The 26787-nt window shown below is 39.1% G+C and overlaps 3 protein-coding genes across 3 annotated transcripts; 1 reads left to right on the top strand and 2 right to left on the bottom strand.

The window, feature by feature from the left end:
• The first annotated feature begins 2571 nt into the window (after positions 1–2571).
• On the top strand, positions 2572–6384 carry LOC110781401 (uncharacterized). Its single transcript, XM_056834958.1, has 9 exons — positions 2572–3259; positions 3386–3523; positions 3617–3760; positions 4039–4931; positions 5042–5225; positions 5311–5403; positions 5697–5782; positions 5951–6223; positions 6309–6384. Exons 1-5 carry the CDS (start codon positions 2600–2602, stop codon positions 5130–5132), a joined length of 1926 nt encoding a protein of 641 aa, XP_056690936.1. The 5' UTR covers positions 2572–2599; the 3' UTR covers positions 5133–5225; positions 5311–5403; positions 5697–5782; positions 5951–6223; positions 6309–6384.
• Positions 6385–20971: 14587 nt separating this feature from the next.
• Positions 20972–25519, bottom strand: LOC130462607 (uncharacterized). Its single transcript, XM_056831259.1, has 5 exons — positions 25364–25519; positions 22109–23045; positions 21869–22010; positions 21652–21756; positions 20972–21550 (listed from the first exon to the last, which is right to left on the bottom strand). The coding sequence occupies exons 2-5, from the start codon at positions 23023–23025 to the stop codon at positions 20972–20974; spliced, it is 1743 nt and encodes a 580-aa protein (XP_056687237.1). The 5' UTR covers positions 23026–23045; positions 25364–25519.
• Positions 23054–24614, bottom strand: LOC130462605 (protein FAR-RED IMPAIRED RESPONSE 1-like). The gene is made up of 2 exons (XM_056831258.1): positions 23297–24614; positions 23054–23139 (listed from the first exon to the last, which is right to left on the bottom strand). The coding sequence occupies exons 1-2, from the start codon at positions 24612–24614 to the stop codon at positions 23054–23056; spliced, it is 1404 nt and encodes a 467-aa protein (XP_056687236.1).
• Positions 25520–26787: the final 1268 nt, after the last annotated feature.

The raw sequence follows: 26787 nt of genomic DNA, 5'->3' as shown, positions 1-26787 counted from the left end.
GATTTCAAACGTTAATATCTCCAATTATGGATAAAAAAAATTATAAAAATGTTGATATTTAAAAATATATTTACTGAGACGAATCTAATAAGACCCCACACGACTATGTATTCTTAAGTATAAACCACAAAAGGAAGTCAAACAAGCTTGTGTGAATAGTGTCCAAAACTCAATTGTGTCTCATAAATAAGAACGGAGGAAGTAGAATTGATGAGCAAAAGATTGTCCCCTTCAATTAATATAAAGTTCTATATCTTTCTGTTCATCATTTCACCTCAAACCCTAGGGGTATATTGATGATCGATTATATCACCTTGCAGAAAAAATGTCGATGATAATCTAGAGTCTAGTACTAGAGTAATCTAGTACCCCTCTCCGGTCCTCTATGTTTGGAGGTTGTCTAAATCGATACTGGGTATACCATAACAATGGTATACTAGGGACATGTTGGTAAATTTAAGTGGAGTAAAGGTGGGTGACCCACCATTAATTACAACTTCAGATATTTTCAACTTCTCTCTCTAAGAATCTGTTCCAAAATTTGAATTTCAATTTTTTTTTTTAATTTGAGTTTATCTTTTATTTCTATTTTATAATTTACTGATTATTAATTTAATGTAATGTAAAAAATCAGGTGGGTTTCATTTTTACAGTTTCTTTCCAAAATACGGTTCTTTCGTCTTCTTCCTCCTTGCGTGCTCTCCCGCTCAATTGTTCTCCCTCCAAATTCTCCGGCAAGAACTTCCCAAATTGTCAGTCTCTCGTTAGAAGGTTAGCCACTTCGTGACCGGTTTCCAATTCATACCTTCCAAAAAGGGTGTTTGCCAGGGCGATTATAATCGGTGATATTTGTTAACTAACGAACTGCTCAACTTTTCCAGGTGAAGTTAATTTTTTTCTGTATGAATTGATGTTTAGTTGTTGTTTTGGTAATATTTTATGTTTTCACAGTTTTTTGGGGCTGATTTGATTTTTAGGGTTTCACCATTTTGTTTGACAATTGTGTTGCTGATGAATTGAAAGTGAATATTTTTCACAATCATGTTCTAATTACTTGAAGTAGCTCTTGTTATGGAAATTTAAGTGTGTATATTTAATTTAGTGATGAAGTAGCTATTTTTATGGACTTTTCATATTTTGGGGTTAATTGGTGGTTAATTTGTGGTTATTATGCGAATTTTATACTGTGATGTTTGTTGTTGAATTACTTTCCTAGTCGAATTAAGTAATTTGATAAGCCTTCGTTTAGGTAAAGTTAAACTGATATGAAGGGGTGCCTGATTAATGTTTAATTCGTGTGATGGCATGCTTTTAAAACTACCTTTGTTTGTTTTATTGTTGTTTGGTACTTGATCTGGTACCAAATGGAAAATATTACATATTTTGGTACATTTAGGTAAAGGATATATGATTTGATATTTTCTTTGGTACCAAACCTAAATTACCAATGTGTTTGGTACTGTTATATCGAAGGTATGCATGGTATAATGATTGGTAAAATTGTATTTGTAGGATGGTTATCAAGGGACAAAGTGGTAGCAGCAGCAAACCTAGGGTGAGTGTCACTGCTCATTTTATGAGTGTATCGTATTTGCTGATAATTGATAGTATGTATATTGTTATACGTTTATTAACAAGATATATATTTCAATATTGTTTTTAAGGAAAAACGCGTGGAAGTTGCTCGGAATAGTAAGCTAAAGGGCAAAGACCCTGTCGTCGATGAAGAAATGGAAGAAGATGAGGAAGGGCGATCGCTGTCTGGGGATGACAGTGAAGAATCTGTTTTTGACGGGGATGCATATGAAGATGTTGAAGATGATGAATATGAGGATGAGATATATGAGGACGAAGAATTCGAGGATGAATTATGCCAGAGAACAGTGAAACGTGCGCCAAAGAAAAGGCAATCTGCTAAAAGCAGAAGGGTTATTTCATACGATGAAGTAGAGGAGGAAGAAGATATAGAGGACGAAGACGGTGAATATATGGATGGTGGGTATGAAGATGAAGGAGAGGATGTTGTTGTTCGCGTTCAGAAAAGAGGGAAGAGTTGGAAGGAGGTCGGGCAGAATGCTTTGAAGAAGAAGGCACATCTGCAGATGATGCGGAAGAGGCGTAGAGAGGATTATGATGATGTTGACGAGGGAAGGAGACCTGTGAAGAAGACGATACTTCCTGCGATGAAGCAGATGGGTAGGAAGTTTGATGAAACAGGGGTAGCAAAAGGAAAGCCCCCTGCAAAACAGAAGGCGATCAGAGGGAATAACAGGAGGATGTTTGTGCGGGTATATAATTTTGAAATTTATTCATTGTTTTTAAGGATTTTTATGGTATAATAATGTTTTTTCTACGTAGTTGATGCTAATGTTTTTTTCATATTTAGGTACCAATTCCCAAACATCATATGTCTAGGGGTGAGTATGCGAAGTTTCACGGCGTGGTAGTTGCTACTCTGCGGGCTAATTGTGGCCGGAAGGTACTATTGATCCTTTATTTAAAGATGAATTGTGTGTTTTGATTAGGTTTTGTCAGTTGATAATTTCAATTTTTTACTTAAACTATTATGTGTATCAACCAAGCGTTATCTGTCGCACGGATGCATTTTCTAAGATTATTGCTGCTTTTGATGAGTCAAGGAGAAGTTGCGTTAGGAAAATGGGTTTCGGGGGGGATGTTGGATTTGAAAATATCCAAGCTACCTAGGCAGCTGTGCTACTGGCTGATGTCCCGGTTGGATGGGGGTAACAGTTACCTTGTTGGAGGGGACGGCCATGTGTTGCCGATAACTGCTTCCCATTGGGAATATGTATTCGGATTCCAGAACAGCGGTCTTCCGGTGCCAGTGAAGGAGTCTGATCTTCCTCCAGGCACCCTTAAAGCGATGGCCCTCAATTATGGCGAAAAGAATACATCAACCTCAAAGAGCACAATAATCATAGCAAAATCTGTAAAGGAATTGGCAGGGCCGGTTGACGGTGAAGGAAAGATAAAGCCCCTGGCTAATCAGCGTGATAGGGCCTCGTTCATGGAAAATTTCATGATTGTGTTGCTGGGGCAGATTTTATGTCCTTCTACCGATGGGGGTAACATGTCTTTAAAATTGCTAGGTGCAGTTTCCGTGGCAAAGAATGCATCACTGTACAATTGGTGTGAGTTTTGTCACACATGGCTTTTAGACTACGGAGACGCCTGTCAGCGGAAGATAGACCATCAGGGGTATGCCGCTGGGACTGGTGGTTGTGTGTTGTTTTTGCTGGTGCGTCTATCTTACTGAAATATTTAATGTTTTAAATTATATAAAAGGTTAATACTTTTATTGTTGTGGTGTTAGTATCCTGTCTTATATTACAGTGCCTTACCTGAAAGTGGATTTGTTTTATAGATTTTCAACCTACACCATTTATGCAGGCATCCTGTGAGATGGGATGAGTTTCCCAGGATCAAAGTCTGGACACAGGAGGAAGTGGATGAGGCCAAGAATCGGGATAGGAAAGCGAGTGAAGATTATGGAAGGATTACGGTGGGTAACTGGTTGTTAGTCGGTCGTATTTGTCATATTAAATTTTGTATTATCTAATCTGACTGAAATCTATTCCTTTTATAATCTTTCCAGACTGTTGATGTTGTGTACGGGGATCCTCATCCCCTTTACGGCAGGGAGGGTAGACGGTCTCCCGCAGTAGAGGTTGCTGAGATGGTAGCACATATGACTTCTTCAGAATGGAGACGCACCCTAGCTCAGGAGGTCACAGAGATGGTATGGGAAGTTAAACGCTTTCCTCAATTTTATGTTAATGTTAGTGATTAATAGCCATAAATGTTTTAGGATTTCAAATAGTACTCATAAATGTCTTTAGGTGTACCATATGAATGATATTGATGTTGTTTGGTACTCTCTGTAGTGGGATAATTTTCAAATATTGAGTGTTAGTGATAAACATGCATACATGTTTAACTAGTAAAAAATAGTACTCACCAAGGTCTGGAGGAGTCATGTCTGTGTGTATGAATTACTTTACCATTTTTTCTGTTTAGGTTATGGGGCAGCTTGCTCCATTATTCCAAGATCGCCGGGGCGTATCCCGTGAAAGAGGAATGAGGTCATATCATGCTACCGATCATTTGACGATAGATGTTGATGGTGTGGCTATGCCGTTGGACAAGTCTGTCAATAAGGTGCTTACAGAGTTGGATGCCGATGACGATTCCGATGTGGAGTTGCAACCGTCTGATGGGGGACGTGTATTTGTGGGCCCTCATGGGAGTGTGCCAGTTATGAATCCCCTAGACCCGGTCAGCCACGGTGATGTACCTTTGGTCCACACTGCTGACAGCCACGGTGATGTACCTTTGGTCCACACTGCTGATGATGTTGGTGTAGTAGCAACTGAGCCAGAAACAAGCAAGCACCCGGTCGACCAGACACATCAGCACGGACAGGTTCAAGCTGGTGACGGGCCACCTTCAGATGGAATGTCATCGGAGAAGGTGGGACAGCTGGGTGTAGTTGAAGACAAAGAGGATGATAAAGACAATGGTGAGGAGAATGTTGAGGAGCCGGAAGAGCAGGATAGTGGAGTCAAGGATGGGGGGCCGAATAACAGGGATGATGACGATGATGAGGGACCGGCTAATGGTCCTGTGCAAGGAACGGTTGCAGCATCGCCCTTGGAGAACATCGCTCAAGAGAACCCCTCTGAAGATAAGAACAGTGAAGAGAACACCAGTCAAGATAACCCCACTGAAGGGAAGACCACTGATGAGAATCTCCAAACTGATGACCAAGAACGACCACGGGAGAAATTGATCCTAAGGATTCCGAGAACAAACCCAAAAACACGCTATCGGCAGACGCGAGTACGAATGACAAAACTTGAGAGTGACGTAGTAGCTTATGTGGAGTCATACAATCCTAAAGGGAAAGAGCAGTACGTTCTACAACTTTTACTCATGTAACACTTAAGTACGTTGTATACACTAATGTACGTTGTACATTTATGTAATGATAATCACTTGTATCTGTATTTTATGTTTGCAGGGGGGCCATGCTTATCGAGTGTGATGGTAATGATGCAAATCGGATGATGTGCTACTCGGTTGTGCGTCCTAGGGAGTACGTGCATTCCTAGTACGTTCGGGCCGTTGCAAACATATACAACAGGGAATGGGCTCTGGAATACCCAACGAATTCTCGCAGAATCATGCTGGACTCCTCATTTGCGGTATGTTCTCCTAATATTCACCATTAATGAAATCAATAAAGTAAGCGTACGAGGTTGCTTAGTTTTTGGTTGTTGTGCTTTACAGTATCAGAAATTAAAGACGAGGGAAACATATGCTGGTCTGCTGAAGAAGTGGTCCACCCCTCTCCAGAAGATTGTGTCAGCTGATATATCTGTGGTAAGTCTAATTAGTCTTTTTACTACATGTTTAGATGTCTGATTATATGCCAACAACATGTGTCTGACTATTTTCGGACTAATAACTGAGTGATGAGGCCGTATTTTAAGGATTTGGAAATAAGTTCCTACATGCCTTTTACGTTGAATGATGGCTCTCTATTTGGTCAGTTCGGGATCTGTCTTCTTTTTGAGGAACGTCCTTGTACAATTTGTTATTTTAGTTTTTGGTGTATTAATTGTCCGCGACACACAGGTATGCGATTTGTAAGAATTTGTAATTATCATGTCCAGGTCTATGTTCCAGTTGTGGACAACGGACATTGGTGGTGTGTTGCTTTTGCACTGAAAGACCAGAAGATATGGTTCATTGACAGCATGTATACTAATCCTGCTTTCGAGCATTCTGGGGATGTTAAAAAATTGGTATCTAATCATGTGATATGTAGTTTTTACTTAGTTTTTACTTAACCTGGTTTGGTGGGAGTTTAAGAACATTGACTTCACTCATTTTATTGTACTAACATAATACGGTCTCCTCATTCCAGATAGCAGCTGTGGAGTACGTTCTACATTGGAGGGACACGCAGTATAATGCAGCTCTTGTTTGGAAGTTGAAGCAAATGCATACTTGGCCCTTGGACTCCATTAGCTTCCCTGACTACAACGATAAGTACTGTTTATGCTACCTTTTCATCGTCGAGTAACCACCTTAAGTCTTACTGATATGTTTTGTTTGGCTTTGTAGTCATGTGTGTGGAATAGTAATGCTTATGGCTATCCAGGAAAGTGCAAGGGCATTTACAAAGACGATGCAAGTGGTAAGTCCTCTACTACTGTAACTGTAAGTGCTATACCCCCACACTATAAACTTACAGTTGTCTTTTCAAACTTGTTTTGGGACAGGGGGACATCAATATAGCTCGGAAGGCACTGTTTTTGTCTCACTTGAATTCAGATTTCAACTCCTGCCGCCCGCTTCTTCCCCAAATCGTTGCAACCCACTGCCCAGTTCGTTGATGTTTGGTCGTGCTTCATCTGCTAACGTTTAGGGTTTTTAACCGAGAAAACAATTGCACACTTATCTGGTCATTTTTTGAATTGTGATTAACGCGTGAACTAAATCATAGTTGTTGTCTTTTGATACTCACATTATTCCTAGGAGATGGGATTCATTGCTTGCAGGTATGTTTTGTAAGTTTTGTGGTATGCTTTGTATCGTGCATTAAAGATTTACAATACGAGTTTGGTACGTGTTGTGGTACTTAATAGGTTGTTTGGTACCGTTATTAGAAAAGTTTGGGTACAATCTACGAGTTTGGTACAGCCTGAACTTTGTTCCGGCTTTGCATGGTACCAAGCATAAATTGAGTACCAAACAAGATCAGATATGTACCACACGAACATTAGTAATTGTTGCTACAAAAGTTGGATGATTAAGAGTTAGACAAAACACGGTGACCTCAGTAATCAAAATTTGCGGTGTTTATGAATTTAGTCAATAACTACTTTTCATTTCAGCAGTGTTTATTGTTATAAAGGATAAAAAGGTTATATCAAGTCCTAAGTCAGGTCCGACCCGTTCGACAGGCTGGTAATTTTGTATCGAAATACAATTTTGACACATTAGTTTTTTTAGATACATAAGTACTGGCACACGAGTTGAGATATTAAGAGTAAAATTAACGGTTGCTACAAAATATTAAGTACTGGCACACGAGTTGAGATACATAAGTACTGGCGCACGAATTTCTACATTTTGTATAATTCATCCTGTAATCCATCCAAAAAAACAAGAGCATTATATATATTTATGCAGATCGTGTGAAGTAGTTTCCATTATTTAAAGCGAAGAGGGTAATACGAATCATGGATTACATTATCCCCCGTTACCATTGGGTAATATGATTCTGGACGGTTCTTTGTAAATGAACTATTTAATTTTCGGTAATATGAATCATATGTTATAAGGGTTACAGTTTGGTATACCTCTTCTATTTGATTCGGACTCAACTGAATACTAATATGAGATAAAAACGTACAATACCTTGGTTTGGTACATTATCAGCCGTAAATTATCACCCGTTTGGTATCAAGTTCGGTAGTTGGGTTTTTATTGTGGTTAATTCTCGTTAATTTGAATTTGAAAATTGAAAAATGTGATCTTGTGTATTGTTTGTAGAGTAATCTGGAATCAACACATAAACATATGTTTAAACTAACCAAATCACACTTTTACATTCACACTAACCAAATCAAAGGAAATATTATGCCGAAGGAGGATGTCAAACACACAGGGTAATTAAAAAAATAACTAAAGCAATACATTTGTGAAATATGAAACAATCACACAGCTAACACTATGGCATTGAAATAATAGTATGCAAATGGCCAGACTTCCAGGACATTACATGCCACCACACTGAATCCTCCAACTGTAGTTTGCATTCCCCACACTTGTGTCGAAATTATTGAAATCAATGTCACTCGGTACATTAAGTAGTGGTTCCCTAGGGTTCAAGGTATTTGACCCTTCCCTCCACAGGTCACAGACACACTTATATTTAAACCTTGTGTAAGTGCCATTTGTTTTTTTGTACTCTAGGGTTTCATAGTATCGAAAATTAAGGGTACGTACTCTTTCGGAGAATTTCCAATCAAAGTCGGGGCGGTAGTATTGATTGATCAATTCCATGGCCCACTTCTTGCATGCGAACACTGAATTACCCCTAGTTGGCTTGTCCATCTTAGACCATATGACACCCATTAGATTAGCATCTCCGGCAACAATTTCGACGCTCTTGGACTTCGCACATCCGTGTTGGTCTGGTTCAACCACCGCATAGCCATACTTTTCCGCGAGGTCGATCTCGAATTGTTGTATGAGGTCGTGTTTGCGAGCAGTTTTGTGTTGTTCCGTATAATCGAAACGGTAACGGTGGTTAGGACAGACTTTGGGGTAATAATTTGGCGGAATTTCCATTTTCTCGAATGAAATGCTTTGTGAAGACAATGAAGTTTATGGAAATAACCCTTACAAGAAGTGTTATTTATAGAGCGCCTGTTTTAACCGTCACATAACTGCCACCTTATCCATTTAATAAAAAAAAAACACCCATATTTCGTTATGCTAACCTTACACTATTCCTTTAATTTGAAAAAATTATACCGTTGCTACCTCTGTCGCAATATAAACAGTACCAAACATGTGTTGTTCATTGGTTTGGTACTACTTTACTCAATGGTACCATATGCCTACGGAATAAGGGTGATCGTAGACCATTCGACGAAATTATAACATGACCTTTGAAACTGTTAGTGTTATTTGTCGTTCGTTATTGAAAACCTAATTACCATTATACAAATTTTAAAAAAATACTTCATTTTAGCAATCATAGTTAATAAACCAAATCACACCTTTACATTACAATAACATAATCTAAAGGAGGATGACAAACACACCAAATCACACTTCACACTAGGGCATTTAAATAAAATTAAGCAAAACATAAGATGAAAAGAAAACAATCACACACCTAAAACTATGACATTGAAATAACAGAACGAAAATGGGTAGAGAATTCCAATTCCAAGACATTACATGGCACCACACTGAATCCTCCAATTGTAGTTTGCATTGTTCACACTTTGATCGAAATTATTGAAATCAATGTCACTCGGTACATTGAGCAGCGTTTCCCTAGGGTTGAAGGGATTTGATGCTTCCTTCCACAGGTCACAGACGCACTTATATTTAATCCTTGTGTAAGTGCCATTTGTTTCTTTGTACTCTAGGATCTTATAGTATCGAAAATTAACGGTACGTACTCTTTCGGAGAATCTGCAATCGAAGTTGAGGCGGTAGTATTGATTGATCAGTTCCATGGCCCACTTCTTGCATGCGAACACTGAATTAGCCCTAGTTGGCTTGTCCATCTTAGACCATATGATACCCATTACATTCTCATCTCCTGCAACAATATCGACGCTCGTGGGCTGTTCATCAGCGTGTTGGTCTGGTGCAACCACCGCATGGCCGTACTTTTCCGCGAGGTCGATCTCGAATTCTTGTATGAGATCTGGTTTGCGAGCAGTTTTGTGTTGTGCGACATGATCATAACGGTAATGGTGGTTAGGGCAGACGTTGGGGTATGCATTTGGTGGAATTTCCATTTTGCAAATTAAATGCTTTGTTGTGAAGAGATGTGAAGAGAGAATAAAGTTTTTGAATATCTCCCTCATACTAAGTGTTATTTATAGAGGATTTGATGTAACGGTCACAAAACTGCCACCTCTTCGGTTTTATGTTATTTAGATAATCAACCGTCACAATATAGATAATCAACCGTCACAATATACTCACACTTATTGACGCCAACATTTACACTTAAGAAACCTTATATCTTCTTCAAACTTTATATCATCTTCAAACTGCTGACCTTTGTTGTCAGTTATGATATTCAATTCACGCGATTTTCAACCTAATACGCTTTAATACTTCAGCTTTATTAAAGACCCCCAAAGAAATTACCAGACAGCGTCCCTTCGTTACACTAAATGTTGACGAAAAAATAGGATTGTCGAGTATTAAGTAGCCCGTATGAAAATTTAGGGTAGTCGAGTACAAAGGCGTTATCGAAAATTACAATAAAATTACCCACAAATGGTAATTACACAATATGGTTCATTAAATAGTTGCAAACACTTAACATACTTGCAATCACTTATCATAAGACACACTTACACACATCTGCAAAGCCTAATTTCATAAACAGAAAGACGCACTAAAATTACACAGTTGTACACAATGACATCAATTTTTAAAATAACATTTACAACTGACACTGCGTCACACTAACTTACTATTAATATGTACTACTTATAATGCTTCACACCTTACTTTAGCAAACATACGGAATAGCGTTAACGAAGGGAATAATCAGTCTCACGGAGCAAGTGTAGGGGACTTGATACGCTCAATTCCTATATTAAGATCAATCACCCTTTGTTCTGCGTCGTCATATTGCTCAATGATTTCTTTCATATGGTCACAAAGATCCCCACGACCACCGATACGCAGCGCTTGGTGTAGCGATGTAAAGAAATGACGTTGCATGGATTTGAGTCGATGTATATGTTCTTTGCAATTTCGTATCCCGTTCTCCATTACCTTGTTCATTTCATCAACGCCTTGCTCCACATCGTCATACCTCTGTAGCAAATCCTTGAAAAGGGTCTCAGCCCGATTATTCCCTTCCCACCTCATTCTTATCATTGTTGATTTTATGCAGTCACGTTGAGTTATTTTCGCTTCCTTGATTTGTTGCACCTTTGCATTAATTTCTTCCATGGCACGTTCTTCCGCCGTGGGTCTATGAGGGACGCCAGACCATCTTGAGTTTGCGGACGATGCCATTTTATTATCGTACTTATAGAAGACGATCCCTGGGTCCGTCCTTATCCAAATAATGTGGAAATGAATAACTACCTTTATTATTATAATGAAACTGCCTTTCTATATGTAACTACCCATCAGGGGTATGGTGCGCAATACCCGCCTACCAAACTTAAAAACTACCACGCCAAGTTTGTCATTGTTTTATCCCCATAAAGTACCATTCCCAAGGTTATGCTGTCTCAACCTCCTAAATCCAGAGTCCCAAACAATCCACACTCTCAACGATTGTTTATTAACTAAACCTTTTGTATAAGACATATATGTTTCATGTATTTATGGTCCAGGTGTGATACGGAGTATTTATAAGTGTGTATATAAATAATTTTGTATTGTTTTGTTTGAGTACATACTGGTTAAAAAAGTATACGGGAATAAATCATCGTATACCAAACCTAGTTAATTGGTAGTTTGGGGTTCCAAACGTAAAGATTTGAAGTTCATTTACTAACTTACGTAAAAACGTTGGGAAATGTGAGTCACATTAATTACTTTCAACCACTGTAAGTAATGGCTATCAACTACCTGTTCTAGTTTAACTTCATTTAATCTTCTCCCTTTATACAAACTTATAGCCATAAGTGTTTTCCCCCTCACTCAAAAGCCAATTTCTCATTACTACCTTTTAGCATGAAGAAACTGAAGTCGATTTCGAGTAGGGTTGCGCAAAACCAGGTCTCTGGGACTTGCCAAAATTACCTTTCACATCCAAATTGTGTTTTTTATTTCAATCCACCAAAATCAACAAACGTCCCTGAGTTGGACTACAACAACACCTCGTACTACGTCGACATGGAAGACTTAGAAATGCTTTTTCCGTTAGATGAAGCAATTAAGACGAACTTGAATTTTCAAGTTACTGCTGTCATGGACAAATTGCCGTACACCCATGAAAATTTCCCTTGTGCCATCATGGCAACAACTGAAGGGAATGCTGCTGCAGCTCACCGTCCTTTAATCAGAGACCAACCGCACATGCATTTGGGCTTCTGGAGGTTTCTCGACTGGTGCTCCAACCAACTGAGGGAACAACTTGACTGGAAGTTGTACCCAACGGAGCTTCTTGCAGTCGTTGACCCCGTCCCAGACATAGATGTCCAGGATTTACCAATTTATAACATCCCCGCCTTCGACGCACACATTTTCATTGCATCCTACTCAGACACTATTCACATTATAAGGGCGGAGGACTTTTTCTATAGCCTAAATGTTAGAGTGAGCCGGCGATTTTTTTGGGGCATGTCTCGTGCCTACACAGACATTTCTGTTGAGGGACAAAAGAAATTCGAGGGGATACCAAATACGATCCCACGCGGTTTGATTGTGTCAATATGGAACGCTAAGTCCATGACAAGGCCATCATTCAAGGCGACATTCTTGGAACTGTTTGCAACCCACCACCCGGCTCTCTTGATTGTCACTGAAGCCAGGATAAGCGACGAACACTGTCAGGAACTGATAACTACCCTACCAGGAAAGTACGAGAGTGCAGTGTTCGATAACATAGATCAGTGTGGAGGGGTGGTTCTTATGTGGCGCGTTAACGATCTATTCGTATCTTACAAAGAAGATGATTCCACGGCAGAAAGCGGCTTGTTCAACTTCACATTTGAGGTAAAAAGCGTACAACACCCCTCTTTCTACATACTCTACTTAGATTAAATGCCCTTTGAAACGACATTGATTACCTTTACATGAAATTTGACCTTAATCTGAGAGTTTAGTACCGTAATAAGGTCGAAAAGGGTTCCATTCCCGTGCATGTAGTTGTACCTTTCTACTACTTTTCTTAATAACTTTTACGAATGTGGTACCAAACACAAACTACACTAGTATCATCTTTGCAATCCACCTTAATATTTCTGGACACTTTTAGATTGTGCGATGGCCTCTCCAAATTAAAGTTGTGGGTAGGTAGCTAAGTAAGTACAAGAGTATATAAGTTCAAATGAGGACGCACCCAATTATATTCAATACGTTTCCTAATTCGACGTCTACTATGTAACTCATACTTACAATTTTGTGTACAGCCGGTGGTTTACGTGTCAAGAAAGGAAAAAGTAGCCCGTACGTCGGAGTTGGGTCTATGAAGATGGCAAGGATTGAGGGTGAGTCAACTACAACAATTATAAACAACTAGGGTTCTTATTATATTGGTTTGTATTCGTAGTCGGCTATATTCTTATAATCAGTGTTGTGTAAGCTGAAGAATTAAATTTCTTAAGTGTTGTATTATGATATATAATGTTAGAATTTGTATTAAATTGAACAAGGTTTATTTATTAGTAATTCTAGACTATCATGACAAATGTAATGTTAATAACATATTAATTGTGAACTCATATAAATTCACATAAAGTACGAATTGGCTATTTGGTACTACCGTGTGTACCAAATACCGATTACATAGTACAAATACAGTCCTAGGGCCTTACTGAAAACGACCAAAAAATACAAGCTTTTGGGAGAATTTTGCAAACCTCCTAGGGCTAAAGTAATAACACTTTCAGAATAAAAAACATAAACTTACCGAGGACACACCGATTACGTAATGTTTGTGTATCCCAAACCGCATCATTTGGTACCCATATTAGCGAAGTGTAGGTACCAATTAGCATCAAATTTCTTCACTTGCGTCGCTGTTAGAACTATCGTACTCATCAGCCGAGTCAGGGTGAAAGTACACCATGTCCTCGTCGTGATAATATATCTTAGAACATCTCGAAGCGTAGGCCAGTTCCATCTGCTGATCGTAATGAGAAGGGTAGTTATGCGTAGAGTAAAAAGGGTTTTCAAGGAGTAAATCCAACTCACTCATCGTCTCCAACCCATTCAGATCTATCATTTCGTTCTTGAAATGGAGGTAGTTGTCTTCATCGTAAGAGAGGTAGTAAAAAAGATCCTCGTTTCCGAAATTCATCCACTCGAACGTGGTCTCCCTTTATTTGAAACCCATGTATTTCCGACCAAGCACTAGTAGGCCAAATGGACCCGACTCTGTCTCATGTACCTGTAACCTGTAATTGACCTCATCCAACCACCCTTTCAAGGGCTTGAACATCTCAAAGAATTTGACAAGGTAGCGGTAGAAAAGATCATTTTCCATGCACTTAAGGATGATTTTTTTAAGTTTGTTCAGGTTAAAACTAAAAGCCATCTTATACGAATCTAGTAAGTAATATAAAAAACAGTACGCCTCTTTCCTGAAGCGTCTTGCACTAATTATCTTGAGAGGTGTGAGGTACGGCCATTTAGGGTTGAAGTCTATTCCACCTATGGCTTCATCCCCGTTCCTGGACACAGCTGCCAGAAGGTGGGGGAAGACAAGGCTTTCAGCCCTTTTACGTACCGTGTGGATCCCGACGACGTCCTTTACGTCGCGTTGGCCGGAATCAGCCATGACCTTTAACACTTCGTCACTATCCATTACCTTGGCCTTTCCCTTCTCCCTGGCTGTATACCTCCTAGTCCTTGGTGTTTCTTCCTGTTCAGCTGCCTTGCCTTTTCCATGACTGCAAATATATTTACACAAATGTACCATACCAAGCGATTTAGTACACACTCCGTATTAGTAAAGTACGATCGACATTAATAAACTAAAATAAATAGATGTCAATGGTGTAATATAAACATAAACACAACAAAAAAGCCGTATTTATCACATATTTGTCTTTAACAGAACAAGGTCATACATTAGCAGAAGTTACCTTTTATTTTCTTTCCGAGTAGGACCACCCGCCATGACTGGAAGTAGTTTCTAGTTAAATCTCTATAGAAAGTTGGATGCAAAATGAAATAAAACCTAGGAATGCCTCATTTTAATTATAGAAGTACAGGATAAGGAATGCAACAATGAATGATTACCTTTGTTGGTGGTTGGGGTTTAAGTCCAAGTACAACTTTAATAAAGGGTAGTTGGCGTAACTAGAGTATATTAATGAAAAGACATAAAATAAACTTACTTGTGTAATGTACTATTCACAAAAAATACGAGGAAAAAAATACAAGGTCAAAGTATCTGAATTTGTATTGTTTATGTATTATAAATTTTTTAGGGGAAATGCAATAACTACAAAGTACTTTAACACCAACGTCCGTAATTAAAGTTACTAGTTGCCCTATTTATCACTAACGACTGACTGACTTGAGGTCCTCCCCTACAATCAAACCCGAAGTCCCCCTATACTGTTAATCAAAGGAAGCCTAATGCCAAAATCACCAACCCAAAACGTTTTAAAACAATGTGTAAGCAATGAAACGTCCCCAACCAGGAACCTCCTATATCATCCTCGTGAAGCAATGTACTTCTCCCCGGCTGCGGGTATGCGATATGAGTTGGATATAAATCGGACCTTTTACTTTCAGACCTATGACGAGATCATAGGGGAAGAGGAGTGGAACCCCGTTGATAGGGACACTATCGTACGGGCAATATTTTCAAAAACATCGGACAAAGAAGGATTTCCCGGTAGGTTCATGGTAACGGAGAACAACCGTGTATTACCATTCCACCTCCCCACTCCCGAAGACTCGGATGGTCGTATTTCAGGTGGTTTGTTAGCTTACATAGAGTGGGAAGCTAGGAGTAGGGCCGAGTTTGAGGCGTTTGAGGTAATCCCTTATAATTACTTACCTTTCATTGATCCCATTCCAGTACTACATATTGACCAAACACCGGTACACACTGTACCAATCAAAAAAACCCCTATATTTTTTGGTTCTTACACCGATGGACTTCATGTCATGAAAAACTCTAACTACATTCACTCAATTGACGTTGATGTCTTCTACCGTGAAGGGAACCTGTATAAAAAGGGTTACCACCATATTCACCTGGGATCAACAGAACAATACGTCGGTCATACAACACCGACACTACTGGCAAAGGGAATGTTAGTGGTCATTTGGAATGCTAGAGGTGTAACCAGGCCTTCGTTCAAGGAACACTTCTATCGCATATTTTCCCAACTTACACCGTCCATTATCATCGTGACCGAGTCAAGAATAAATGAACCTCAACTACTGCTTATCGCACAAACACTGCCTGGGACGTACCAACATGACTTATTCGGTCCCGAAGGACGAGCCGGGGGTGTTGTTATGTTTTGGTCTGTCAACCAAGTCCAGCCATCGATTACGTACCGGCATGATCCCGTTTGTCAAATGGGGGGATCAAAACCTAAACACCTTGCGTCGTTACAATTTCATGTAAGTGTCTTCCGTTTTACATAGACATATAGTATGAGATAAGGTTCCAAACGACGGTTTGGTACACAAACAATAACTACATGGTGTACCAAACCATTCAGTTTCGGCCATGCATTTTCGATCCATATAAAACTCATTTGACCGAGAAAACACGTATTTTGGGGTATTACTATACCAAACGAGGGCATATAAAACACCAAATGTTTGATAGTGTACAAATGGGGGTTACAAGGGAGGAATGTATGTTTGTGGTTCATTGTAGCTCAATAATGTTTGATAAAACATATAACAATTTGTTCCTTTTATTCGTACGTAGGCTGTGATCCCGGGAATGACTTCCCGAGCAAAACGACGTCTATTGATGTGCTAAGCGTTGCAGACGGACAGACCCAATGAAAGGTAATATTAGCTTTCCCTAATCCATAATAACTAAAAACAGTCCCCCAATTAACGCGAACAAAACTTACGGGAATACGACACACAGATGTAATTTACATACGAAAGATATTGATGAAATTGTCCAACTCTTAAAATACGCTTTTTATTGATTATTACGATCTTTTACAAAGGAAACGTCGATTTACTTTGGGAGGAGAAAATACACAAAAACTATAAGACAAACGACGAATAATTTATACAACATCAAAATGCATGATTCAATCTTGTCGAGGCGGTGGAGGACGCGGTCCAGCCCAACATCAACAAGACGCGATGGCAACATGTTTTCCTCTGTTATTAAATTGTGATCTTCAACCCACCGGAACCACCCACAAAATCGACATTTAAAATATAATTTATGTGGATTTGTGGTTGTCTGTGAAATCCTTAGTTCAGTTATGCAAGTGATGCATGTTGGACAACTGATCGTCTCGCACCAGAGCATCTTCCGGCCATCTACGCATCCCACGTTTGCCGGCGGTGACCTTAGGGAATTAGAACTATGAGACATTAGGAACAACCCGGCGTTATTTGATTTTAAATTATTTAAAATGAGCTAGGAAGTGGCCAATTTCTTGTGGCTTATATAGCTGTGGTGGTCAAAGTCAAAGATTCTTTGACAAGCTTCCAACACTTTTGAATTTTTACTGAGGGAGGCGGGAAAATTCCCGCTCAATGTTTCAAATTAATTTTGGAATTCTCCTATTACTACGTTGTTTGGGATAGGCTATTTCGTACGTTTGGGACCTTAATTTAGAATTAGTTTTTAATGTATCGTATTTGTTATTGGTTAATTAACCGTATTGGTTAATTAATCGTATCGGTTAATTAATCGCATTGGTAAATTATTCGTATTGGTTAAGCGACTGAATGTGTACCCGGTCGAGAAGTCGCCCCAATCTCATTTGGGTCTAGGGTTGAAAATATAACCAATGACAGTATAAATCCGACCACGCTCACAAACCTTAGTAGTGTTAAGAACCCGATAGTTGATTTCAAAAACCCATTCAATCCGATTACCTTAGATTTACCTAATTCATTCACGTAGGAGGTAATTATCATTTTATAACCACATATGTATATAATTATGTAGTAATAGTCTTACTAAGTGTAATGTATGGTCGTATGCGTACAGATCGTGGTCATCATGAAGTCATAAAATTTCAATTTTCGTATTTGCATAAATTAATAACACTTGATATTTTGAATATAAATATCAGGATAACATCATCGAACATCATAACATACGTAAATTAAGACAACCATGTAATCTTACATTGTTATATTGTTACGTAAACACATTTTATTCTAAGACGTGAGAATTTTCAATTTTAAACACATATTGTAAGACATAAATACATTATATTGTAAGACGTAAACAACCTATTAATGAGGTACTAATACTAATAAAAGTTCACAAATGTAATCATTACATTTTATTACTAATATTGGGTTTGGAGTCATTTCAAATATGAGTTAACAATGTTCGGACACCCTAGTGTCGAATAGGTCACGGCAAATTAAAGACCTATAATATCCGACTTTTAACACATTAAAGTACCCTACACCCTTTACCTTCAAACATATCACTAACTCGTACATAACCCTAAATTCCGATTCTTAGTAGTCTACTGTTCCATACCGACAATATGAGTGTGCCAAACTACTTATGATAACGAAACCACATTTCCCTAAAATCCAATTCTTAGTGGTCTACTGTTACATACCGACAATATTAGTGTCCTACAAGTCATAGTAACTAACCCTAAAATCCGATTCTTAGTAGTCTGTTGTTCCATACCGACAATATTAGTGTCCCAAACTACTTATGATAACGAAACCACATTTCCCTAAAATCCAATTCTTAGTGGTCTACTGTTACATACCGACAATAATAGTGTCCTATACAAGTCATAGTAACGACAACACATAACCCTAAAATCCGATTCTTAGTAGTCTGTTGTTCCATACCGACAATATTAGTGTCCCAAACTACTGAATCAAACGAAAACATCACCAAAATCAGATAAATTGTGTTCAACATTCAACTATTGATTTCACTCAACAATAAGAACAATTATGCAGATAACGTTAAATTGCAGTAGTTTGCATTTACTGGAAAAGTACTCTGAGCGGTACCAAGTAATAAGATCAGTAAACCTGGTGGTACCAAACGACGTAATAACTTTTTAACCCACCTAGGTTGTTAGGAATTTATTGCACTACGTTTTTTCACCGACAACTTTAGTGTAGTATTCACTTCCCTTTATAGTTGACAACCTCCTTCCAGTGGGGACTCCTCAAACCAACCCACTTGTTTCTCCTTCTAGCTGTTCAAACCCTAATTGTTTCCAAATTCTCCACCGGAAAACCTGCCAAAAATGGACAAAGGCAAATCTATCCTTGTTTGTGATAGCAGCCGAACACTACTCTGCCACCCAAAAGCCATAATGTACTTCGAGCAGCCAAAATCTTCAAACGGGCCTGAATTGAACTACAACACCACTTACTACTCCATCGACGTCGAAGACGCAGAAAAGGGTCTCCGTGTGCCGCACGCAATCAAAACTGACCTGAATATCCAGCTTTATTGTGCCGTTAGTAAGTTGCCTTACCACCCTGTTATGTTCCCTTGTTCTGTGATGGTCACCTCTGCAGGTAAAATCCTGCCTGCACACCACCCTTTAATTACGGACCACCCTAATATGCATCTAGGGTTCCAACCGGCTTGCTGCACAAGGGTCGTGGTTGTTGTACCCAAACAACCTCCTCGCTATGGTAGACCCTAGACCAGCTGTAGTTGTGGACGACCTCCCTGTGTACAATTTCCCTGATTCCAGGAGCCACATTTTCATTGCATCCAACGCTCATGTTATTCATGTTATGAGTGTGGAACATACGTTTACTGGGGTGGAAATTACTGTTGTTCCAAGGTATTTTCAGACCAAACGACGGGCTTACACTGAGGTGTGCTTAGAGGGAAAGACTATGGTTGGGACGGAGGTTTCCGCCTTCATACCACGAGGTACGGTGGTCGTTGCATGGAACGCCCTATCCATGACCAGACCCTCATTCAGAGCCACCTTCTTTGAGATGTTTGCAAGGCACCATCCATCACTCATGGTCGTTACTGAAGCCCGAATTAGTAACAACGACTGCATGGAGCTAATTAGCAACTTACCAGGAGAATATCAATCCAAATGGTTTGAGAATCAATGCGGAGGGGTAGTCCTTATGTGGCGGGGAAACGACTTGTTACCAAACTACAATGAATCTGATTTGGGTTCGGCCAACCTCCTGTTTACTGTCTTATTTGAGGTACTTCATTTAATTTCTTATTTCGGTTCCCAACGCTTTGTTTTACACCGTCTTGTACTTCCATTAGGGTACCAAACAGGTATGCTTACTGCATTGGGTTGACTTCATAGTACCAAACAGGTGTACATAGTACTGCATTACAATGCATACCGGTATTTTATGGGTGAGTATGGTACCGTTATGGGTGAGTATGGTACCGCTACCGCTATTATTATGTCTCATACGAACTATGTAATGTAGACAATTAGAAAACATTTAAGTTGATTGTAATCGTTTATTTGATTTATGCAGCCGGTGAAGCTCCAGAAGCAACCACTTGCGCGTAAACTGGATCTGTAAGCGCCAGAGTCTGGAGCTATTATACACAATTTTCCCCATCAGTGTGTGTGTAGTACTTATTATGTAGGGTGATTTTTACCTATAGTATAAGAACTTAGTTAGGTACTAGCTTAACTACGGCGTAGTATTTATCGGCATAGTATTCATCACCATGACGTATTTAGTTATTAGGTTTGGGTAGATTTTTCTATCCTACTTCTATGGCGTAATAGTAACAGGTAAGTTATTTGTTGTTGTTCAGACATTGCCTACCTTTAGCTCGTCGGATATGTAATAGGTGTATTTTATAGTTTCAACCTAGGCGGCGCTGCCTTCCATGTAATATTTTGCGGATGATGCTTTTCGTATTACTAGTCTTATTCTTATTCTTCATACGTATTATTCGTCTTTATTTTAAAAAAAAAGTACTGGTGTTACGACAAGATGTAGTACCCCTATAACTTTAACAAATAGTCGTTCTATAACAGATACCGCAAAAACACTAACACAAATACTGTAAAACATAGCAAACACGAAGTAGGGTACCAAATTACCGAATTATACATGGTTTAGTACATAGAAAATACGAAGTAATTCAGAGTTCTGTGTCAATAATGAAAATTCAGTTTACGAAAGTATCTAAAGTAACCTTATTTAAGTTACGACATCCTGTAAACCCCAAATTGGGTTACAAATTGAATCATATGGTTACAGAGGAATGCACATATGGTAACACGCCATAATTCAGACTTATTGGATGGAAGTCAATCAACTTCAAATAACGTACCACAAAGGTAGATTTATTGGGTGGATTTCACCATGGAAATCAATTCTAATTCTTCGTAAGGTCATGACAACTGAGCAGGTCTTGAGTGAATACTAGATTACCACTGGCGCCATGTATAGAATGCGTTCCACACCCACCCTCATTGACTAAAAAACCCGGATTGGACTGCAACAAGTGTTTAGTAGTTGGTTGATAACTGCGGTGATCCCCATGGGAGGTTTCGTTCACAACCTGGAAACAATGCCGGTGCTGGTTATGATTTGCAGGCATACAATGAGTCCCGGCCTCTTGATAATTTCCACCTCTGCTGCTGCTGTTACTGGTGAAGTAACGAATGGAACCAGCATTCTGGGACATTTGCGACATCTGAGATATTTGCACTCCACTCAAGTTTTGCGACATTTGCACACCATTAATGTTCTGGGACATGTGTAAACCGGATAGGTTTTGGGCAATTGGACCACCAGATATGTTTTGTGACATTGATATACCACAACGGTCTTGGGACAAAAGTACGTCACCACCCTCCGGGGTCATACGAATCCCACCCACAGACATGTGAATTTCTGTCTGTCCTGAGGGAAACAAATTTGTGGCAACAACTCCACTTACTCTTCCAGATGACTGTATACATGTCAAACGCTAATAAATACAAGCTAAATGTTGTTGACGGTTAATAAACATTTAATAACATGAGTGGTACAAAAGGACACGAAAAAAATCACCTGAAACTGTTGAACAGATACCCCATTGTTGTAGTTCTGCTGAGGGTATACCATAGTCCCCCTTACTTGCCCAGCCATTTGAGGCGGGTAATCAGCACTATACCCCTGGAAATATTACAAACTCAAATCAATATTTGTTTAAATAGAATATCACAAACTCACAAACTCACATCAATATTTGTTTAAGTTTAATTTGTAGCGTATGTGATTCACTCACATATTGATCGTGGGATCCCCAACCAGGATGGAAGGTGTTTGGCGGCTGCACGTAGTTGTGTTGAGGAAGGCAAGTGTTCTGACAATTTCTGGTTTCTGGAAAGCCTTGTGGTACAACACTCTTGTTTTTCTTGACTTGCTTCCTTGCGGGGTTTTTATTCTCACCTGGTTGTAAAAATCTTTTTTTACGAGTCCTGTGAGCCTTTAAACCACCGCGCGGAACAGGATCTTTAACCATAACAGGGGGGTAAGTGTGGTAGTATCATCCCCAACGCTGTTTGGAGGTTTGTTAACGGAGCCTGGTGTCGTAGGACCAACAATCGCCATCCTGTTCCCCCCGGAAGTCAGTGCACCAGCTTCGTTATCACCAACTGCTGAAAGAGCATCACTCTCATCAAGACGTAACACAATATTCATAATACCTTCTATGACCAAATCCAACTTCTGCTCGGAAAGTGATCCACGGAGGGCAGCAGGTTCCACCGCATTCATAATCCGGTCATAGCGCTTAACTTCTTCTGTTTTCTCGGGATCATGATAAGCAACCTTCACAAGAGTGTGCTTGCGTTGTATATCTTTCCTCCATCGGTCAACTATATATCCAGCAGGCACATTTTCCACATCCTCCACGTCCAACACCTTAATGATGTGCCTACACATAATGCCGTGGCACTCGAAATGTTTGCAGTCACACTTTGCAAATGAGGTCTCCTTGTTGAACATCACGACGTATATACGCTTCCGGCCTGCCAAAGATATTTCCTTTCTCAAGAACTTGGACCATACCCATACTTTGTCAGACACCGTATGCTCAACCTCCACATCAGAAACTACTTTCGAAGTAATAGGTGTTACGTAACATACCCGCATACATTGGATCTGGACTTCAACGAACTTCGCATCCGTATATAGTTTCTGGAACTTCCTCTCCACAGCAAACTCTCCAACCAAAGACCGAGTAAAACGACAGCAGTTCACATCAGCAGCTTTTTCATCATTGGCCCTACTTTCCATGGCCTTGCAGTACCTAGGAGCAAACTGATATAATCTCGTATTCTTCTTCAAGTACCCGTCGAAGAAATTGTTAATACTCTCAACCCTCTGAGTCGTCTGCATCCCCGCCCAAAAAATATGCTTCACATATGCAGGTATCCACATTTCTCGCTGATTATACAACCCTATACATTTAAAAAAGGTCATTAGGTAAATTAACAACAAAGGAATTGAACATGAAAGACATTCTCACCAAAGACAATGCCATATATGAAATACCTACCACATTGCACATGTAAATCAAATATTTATTGCAGTTTGGTACATAATTAAATGAAAACGTGTACCAATCCAAAATGTTATCGCGGTTTCGTATGATGTATACTTTACCATATCACGATTAGAATTAAAAGTAGTACCAAACCATGATAAATACCTACTAGCCACTTGTAGCTTTCCTTAGCCTCCTTCAGCTTGAAAGTTTCCACCCCTTCAGCCCAACCTTCTTCGAATTCAACAGGGGTCAAACTGTTGTATATGACATTCTGTAGGGCAACTTTTATTTGGGGAAAATCAGTCATCGAACCCATTTTTCGGCTGAACTTCTGCATAATATGCCACATACACCAACGATGTCTGGTTTTAGGCATTGGCATTGCTATTCTAATTGCCTTCCTCATAGCCGCATCCTGGTCGGTCATAATAGCAGCGGGAGCTTTACCCCCCATACAAGACAACCATGCCCTAAAGAGCCAAACGAACGTTTCCGCGGTTTCATGAGACACTAATGCACATCCAAGCAAAATTGTTTGCCCATGGTGATTCACCCCAACAAAGTTCGAAAATGGCAACTCATACTTGTTTGTCAAGTACGTGGAGTCAAAACAAACCACATCCCCAAAATACTCATACGCGGCTCTGCTACGAGCATCAACCCACATTACATCCTGCAACTTCCCTGTTTTATCAAGCCGGTGGAGATGGAAATTTTTTTGATTATCCTTTGTCATTTTATCTAAATAATTTATCATTGCAACAGCATCCCCATCTCGTAGCCTCAATCGCACCCTCCTATTCAAAATATTATGCACGTCTTTCTTCGTAAAACCAATATTCTCTACACCATTCCTTCTTCCCGCTAAGTTATTGAAAATCTGAGCCACAGGTGCACCTGAATCGTGATCATTTTCAATCTGTTTCAGGATTGTCTGAGTTATTTTCCTGACCCGGAACATGGAAATATGGTTGGACTTGGTAGGAGTGGGAATGTGGTTCAAATGTTCAGTAACAACACTCTTCACAACCCATAAATTCTCTTTGGTCCGAGCCCCATATAGCATAACAAGGCAACTACACTTCTTCGTCTTCCTCTTAAGAATTGGTTCCTCTGCGCAGGTAACTACCCTGCCATTCACCATCCGCCGGTATTTTGGCCTTCCATGACACTCACACCTCCAAACATAGGTCCTCAGGGAATTCGATTTGCCCGTTTCACTGTCTTTCACCCCGCTCTTATTCCCTCCCATACACACTACACCAAAACCTTGTTGCTCCCCATAGGACCGAAAATAGTTATTCAATGCTTCCCAATTAGCAAAAGACATTCCAACAGAAGGGGTCGGTAGAACGAGACCTTTGTTCCGCTTCGTAGCAGTTGTATACATATCTGCGTTAATGGTTGAAACCCCATCTCCATCACCAGGGCCGCCAATGTCTCCATCCTCCATACAAGTAGTGTTTCGCCCCACTCCCATTTCTCCAGATTCATCATAATCATCATCATTAACCTCATTCAGGTCATCATCATTTTCAATACACAATTCTTAATCTAATTCATCTCCTTCATCTAATGCTTCATCATAATCATCCACAACATCATCCTCGTCATCTTCCCAACGTTCTTCACCAACTTCTACCTCCTCAACTCCCCCATCTTCAGACTCTACACCATCACCTACCCCATCATCTTCGTCAAACCCATCATCACTACAATATTCCCCTACATCATCCAACAACTCTTCCTCCCCATCCAATTCAAGAACCTACATAATGAAATTTATTGTGTTTAATTTGGAGTATGGTACAGGCTTCCGATACCAAACCTTAAAAATGTTTACCAATGAGTTCGTGTTCCCCATTGCCTTTTCCTCCTTTAACAAAATGTTTTCCGTAATTTCACAATTTATCAATAACAATACCCTAAATTTTATTCCAATCATCGTTGAGATCCTAATTATTATCCCAATCATCTTTATCCTAATTTTTCCCCCATATTTCGTAACCAAATTCAAACCGTAATTTCAACATTACTCAAATTTATAACATGGATAATAAAAAAATTCATACCATAAATAATTCTCAGTCTCTACTCACTGAATTGAATGACCTCGTTTTAATAAATATTTCGAAATTATTTTTCCACTAATAGTTGAATGCATTTATTGTATGAAAAAATGAAATATTTTCTTTATTTACAACTAATTACGGAAACTTGGAAACATACCTGGTTTAATTGCAACCTCCTTTTGCTTCCAACCACTCCTTCACCCTCCTTAGAAGTTCTCATTTCCGGCGCCTACCAATTTTTGGCCAACTTATCCACGCCTACTTCATGACAAACACCATACACAAGGTGAGCCCAGCTTCCACATTCGAGGGCTTCATTCATACGGATTTCAAATTTTTTTAATCAAACAAACCAGATCTGAAAGATAATTATGAAATTGGGGGAAGAAATTGGGGGAAGAAATTAAACAGAATAGAAATTAAAGTTTACGGAAAAAAAATTATGCAAATAATTTCACCATTTTTGCCGCCTAAAATTTCAGCAGTGACATTGGCGCAATTGGGGAAATTTTCACTCTCTCTCTACAATTTCACCAAAATTCCATGGCGCTAAGAATTAACCCCCATTTCCTTTTTCTTTTCTAACTAAAATGACCCCACTTCTGATTTTAGTATTATTCTATTGCTAGTATACCATTTAAATGGTATACCTAGTATACACAAAGACTTCCTCCTATGTTTGCTCTATTTGTTATTTTACGTTTTTTAAAAAATTGTCCTATTACTAAAATGGTCATGAATTATCCTATTACTAAAATGCATTTGGCGTCGCATTTCTTTAGGCTCTTCTCAACTCAATTTACCCCTCTTAATAAAAACACATTTAATTGGGTTGATTAGGTGTTGATGGAGGAAAGGGAAGAAGCAAGGTGGAAAGAAAGAAAAGAGGGGGAAAAAGAAAAAAATATGGGCTAATTAGGGGTTTATGGGTTAATAATTGGATTGATTAGGGGTTGATGACGCCATCAAGGGTATTTGGGGGTATTTTATGTATTATTGAGAGTCGAGAGGCGGTTAGTGAATTACGCCAAAATCGAGAGTATTTTATGAAAACCCGTAAATTTATTATACACTATGATAACTTTTATCCAACTTTTTTTTACTTAACTTTTAAGTTGTATATGAAAAATTAATAGATAAACATTTTAAAAGGTTAAAAGTGTGTTTGGTTAAAGTGAATAAATGAGGAAATGTGTGTAAAATGGTGTAAATAAGAGAATTTCTTAATTTTATCTTGTTTGATTTTTTTTTTGAAAGGAGAATTAATTCATTAATAAAGAGTCGTATTATATCTACAAGAGAAATATAAATCTAACAAATACATGACAAATTGAATCAAATAAAGGTTTTCTTCATCAAAACTACAGTCGTTGAATGAATCTTGCACTGTAGATTGTCTCCCGCATATAACGCTGGAACATGCAGCCTTTTCAGAGAGAGGGTCTAACGATTTGTTGTAGCCGTGAGGATGATTTCCACTTGATTCATCTGAATGTACTCGAAAATTCGATATATGTTGCGATCCCGCATAAAACTTTACGAACGAACCAATTCTCCATAAATCCACTGAACGTACTAACT

The sequence above is a fragment of the Spinacia oleracea genome, chromosome 1, assembly GCF_020520425.1.
Source record: "Spinacia oleracea cultivar Varoflay chromosome 1, BTI_SOV_V1, whole genome shotgun sequence".
Taxonomy (NCBI): domain Eukaryota; kingdom Viridiplantae; phylum Streptophyta; class Magnoliopsida; order Caryophyllales; family Amaranthaceae; genus Spinacia; species Spinacia oleracea.
Note: the sequence above shows the minus strand (reverse complement) of the source record. Positions and strands in the feature narration are given on the sequence as shown.

Coding starts and splice junctions, on each gene's coding strand:
- LOC110781401 (XM_056834958.1), top strand. CDS start 2,600: ATGCATTTTCTAAGATTATTGCTGCTTTTGATGAGTCAAGGAGAAGTT. Junction 3,260..3,385: donor GTTGTGTGTTGTTTTTGCTG/GTGCGTCTATCT, acceptor TTTGTTTTATAG/ATTTTCAACCTACACCATTT. Junction 3,761..4,038: donor CTCAGGAGGTCACAGAGATG/GTATGGGAAGTT, acceptor TTTTCTGTTTAG/GTTATGGGGCAGCTTGCTCC.
- LOC130462605 (XM_056831258.1), bottom strand. CDS start 24,614: ATGGGAGTGGGGCGAAACACTACTTGTATGGAGGATGGAGACATTGGC. Junction 23,140..23,296: donor AAGCTACAAGTGGCTAGTAG/GTATTTATCATG, acceptor GCAATGTGGTAG/GTATTTCATATATGGCATTG.
- LOC130462607 (XM_056831259.1), bottom strand. CDS start 23,025: ATGTGGATACCTGCATATGTGAAGCATATTTTTTGGGCGGGGATGCAG. Junction 22,011..22,108: donor ACTACCACACTTACCCCCCT/GTTATGGTTAAA, acceptor AAACCCCGCAAG/GAAGCAAGTCAAGAAAAACA. Junction 21,757..21,868: donor GGGGATCCCACGATCAATAT/GTGAGTGAATCA, acceptor TAATATTTCCAG/GGGTATAGTGCTGATTACCC.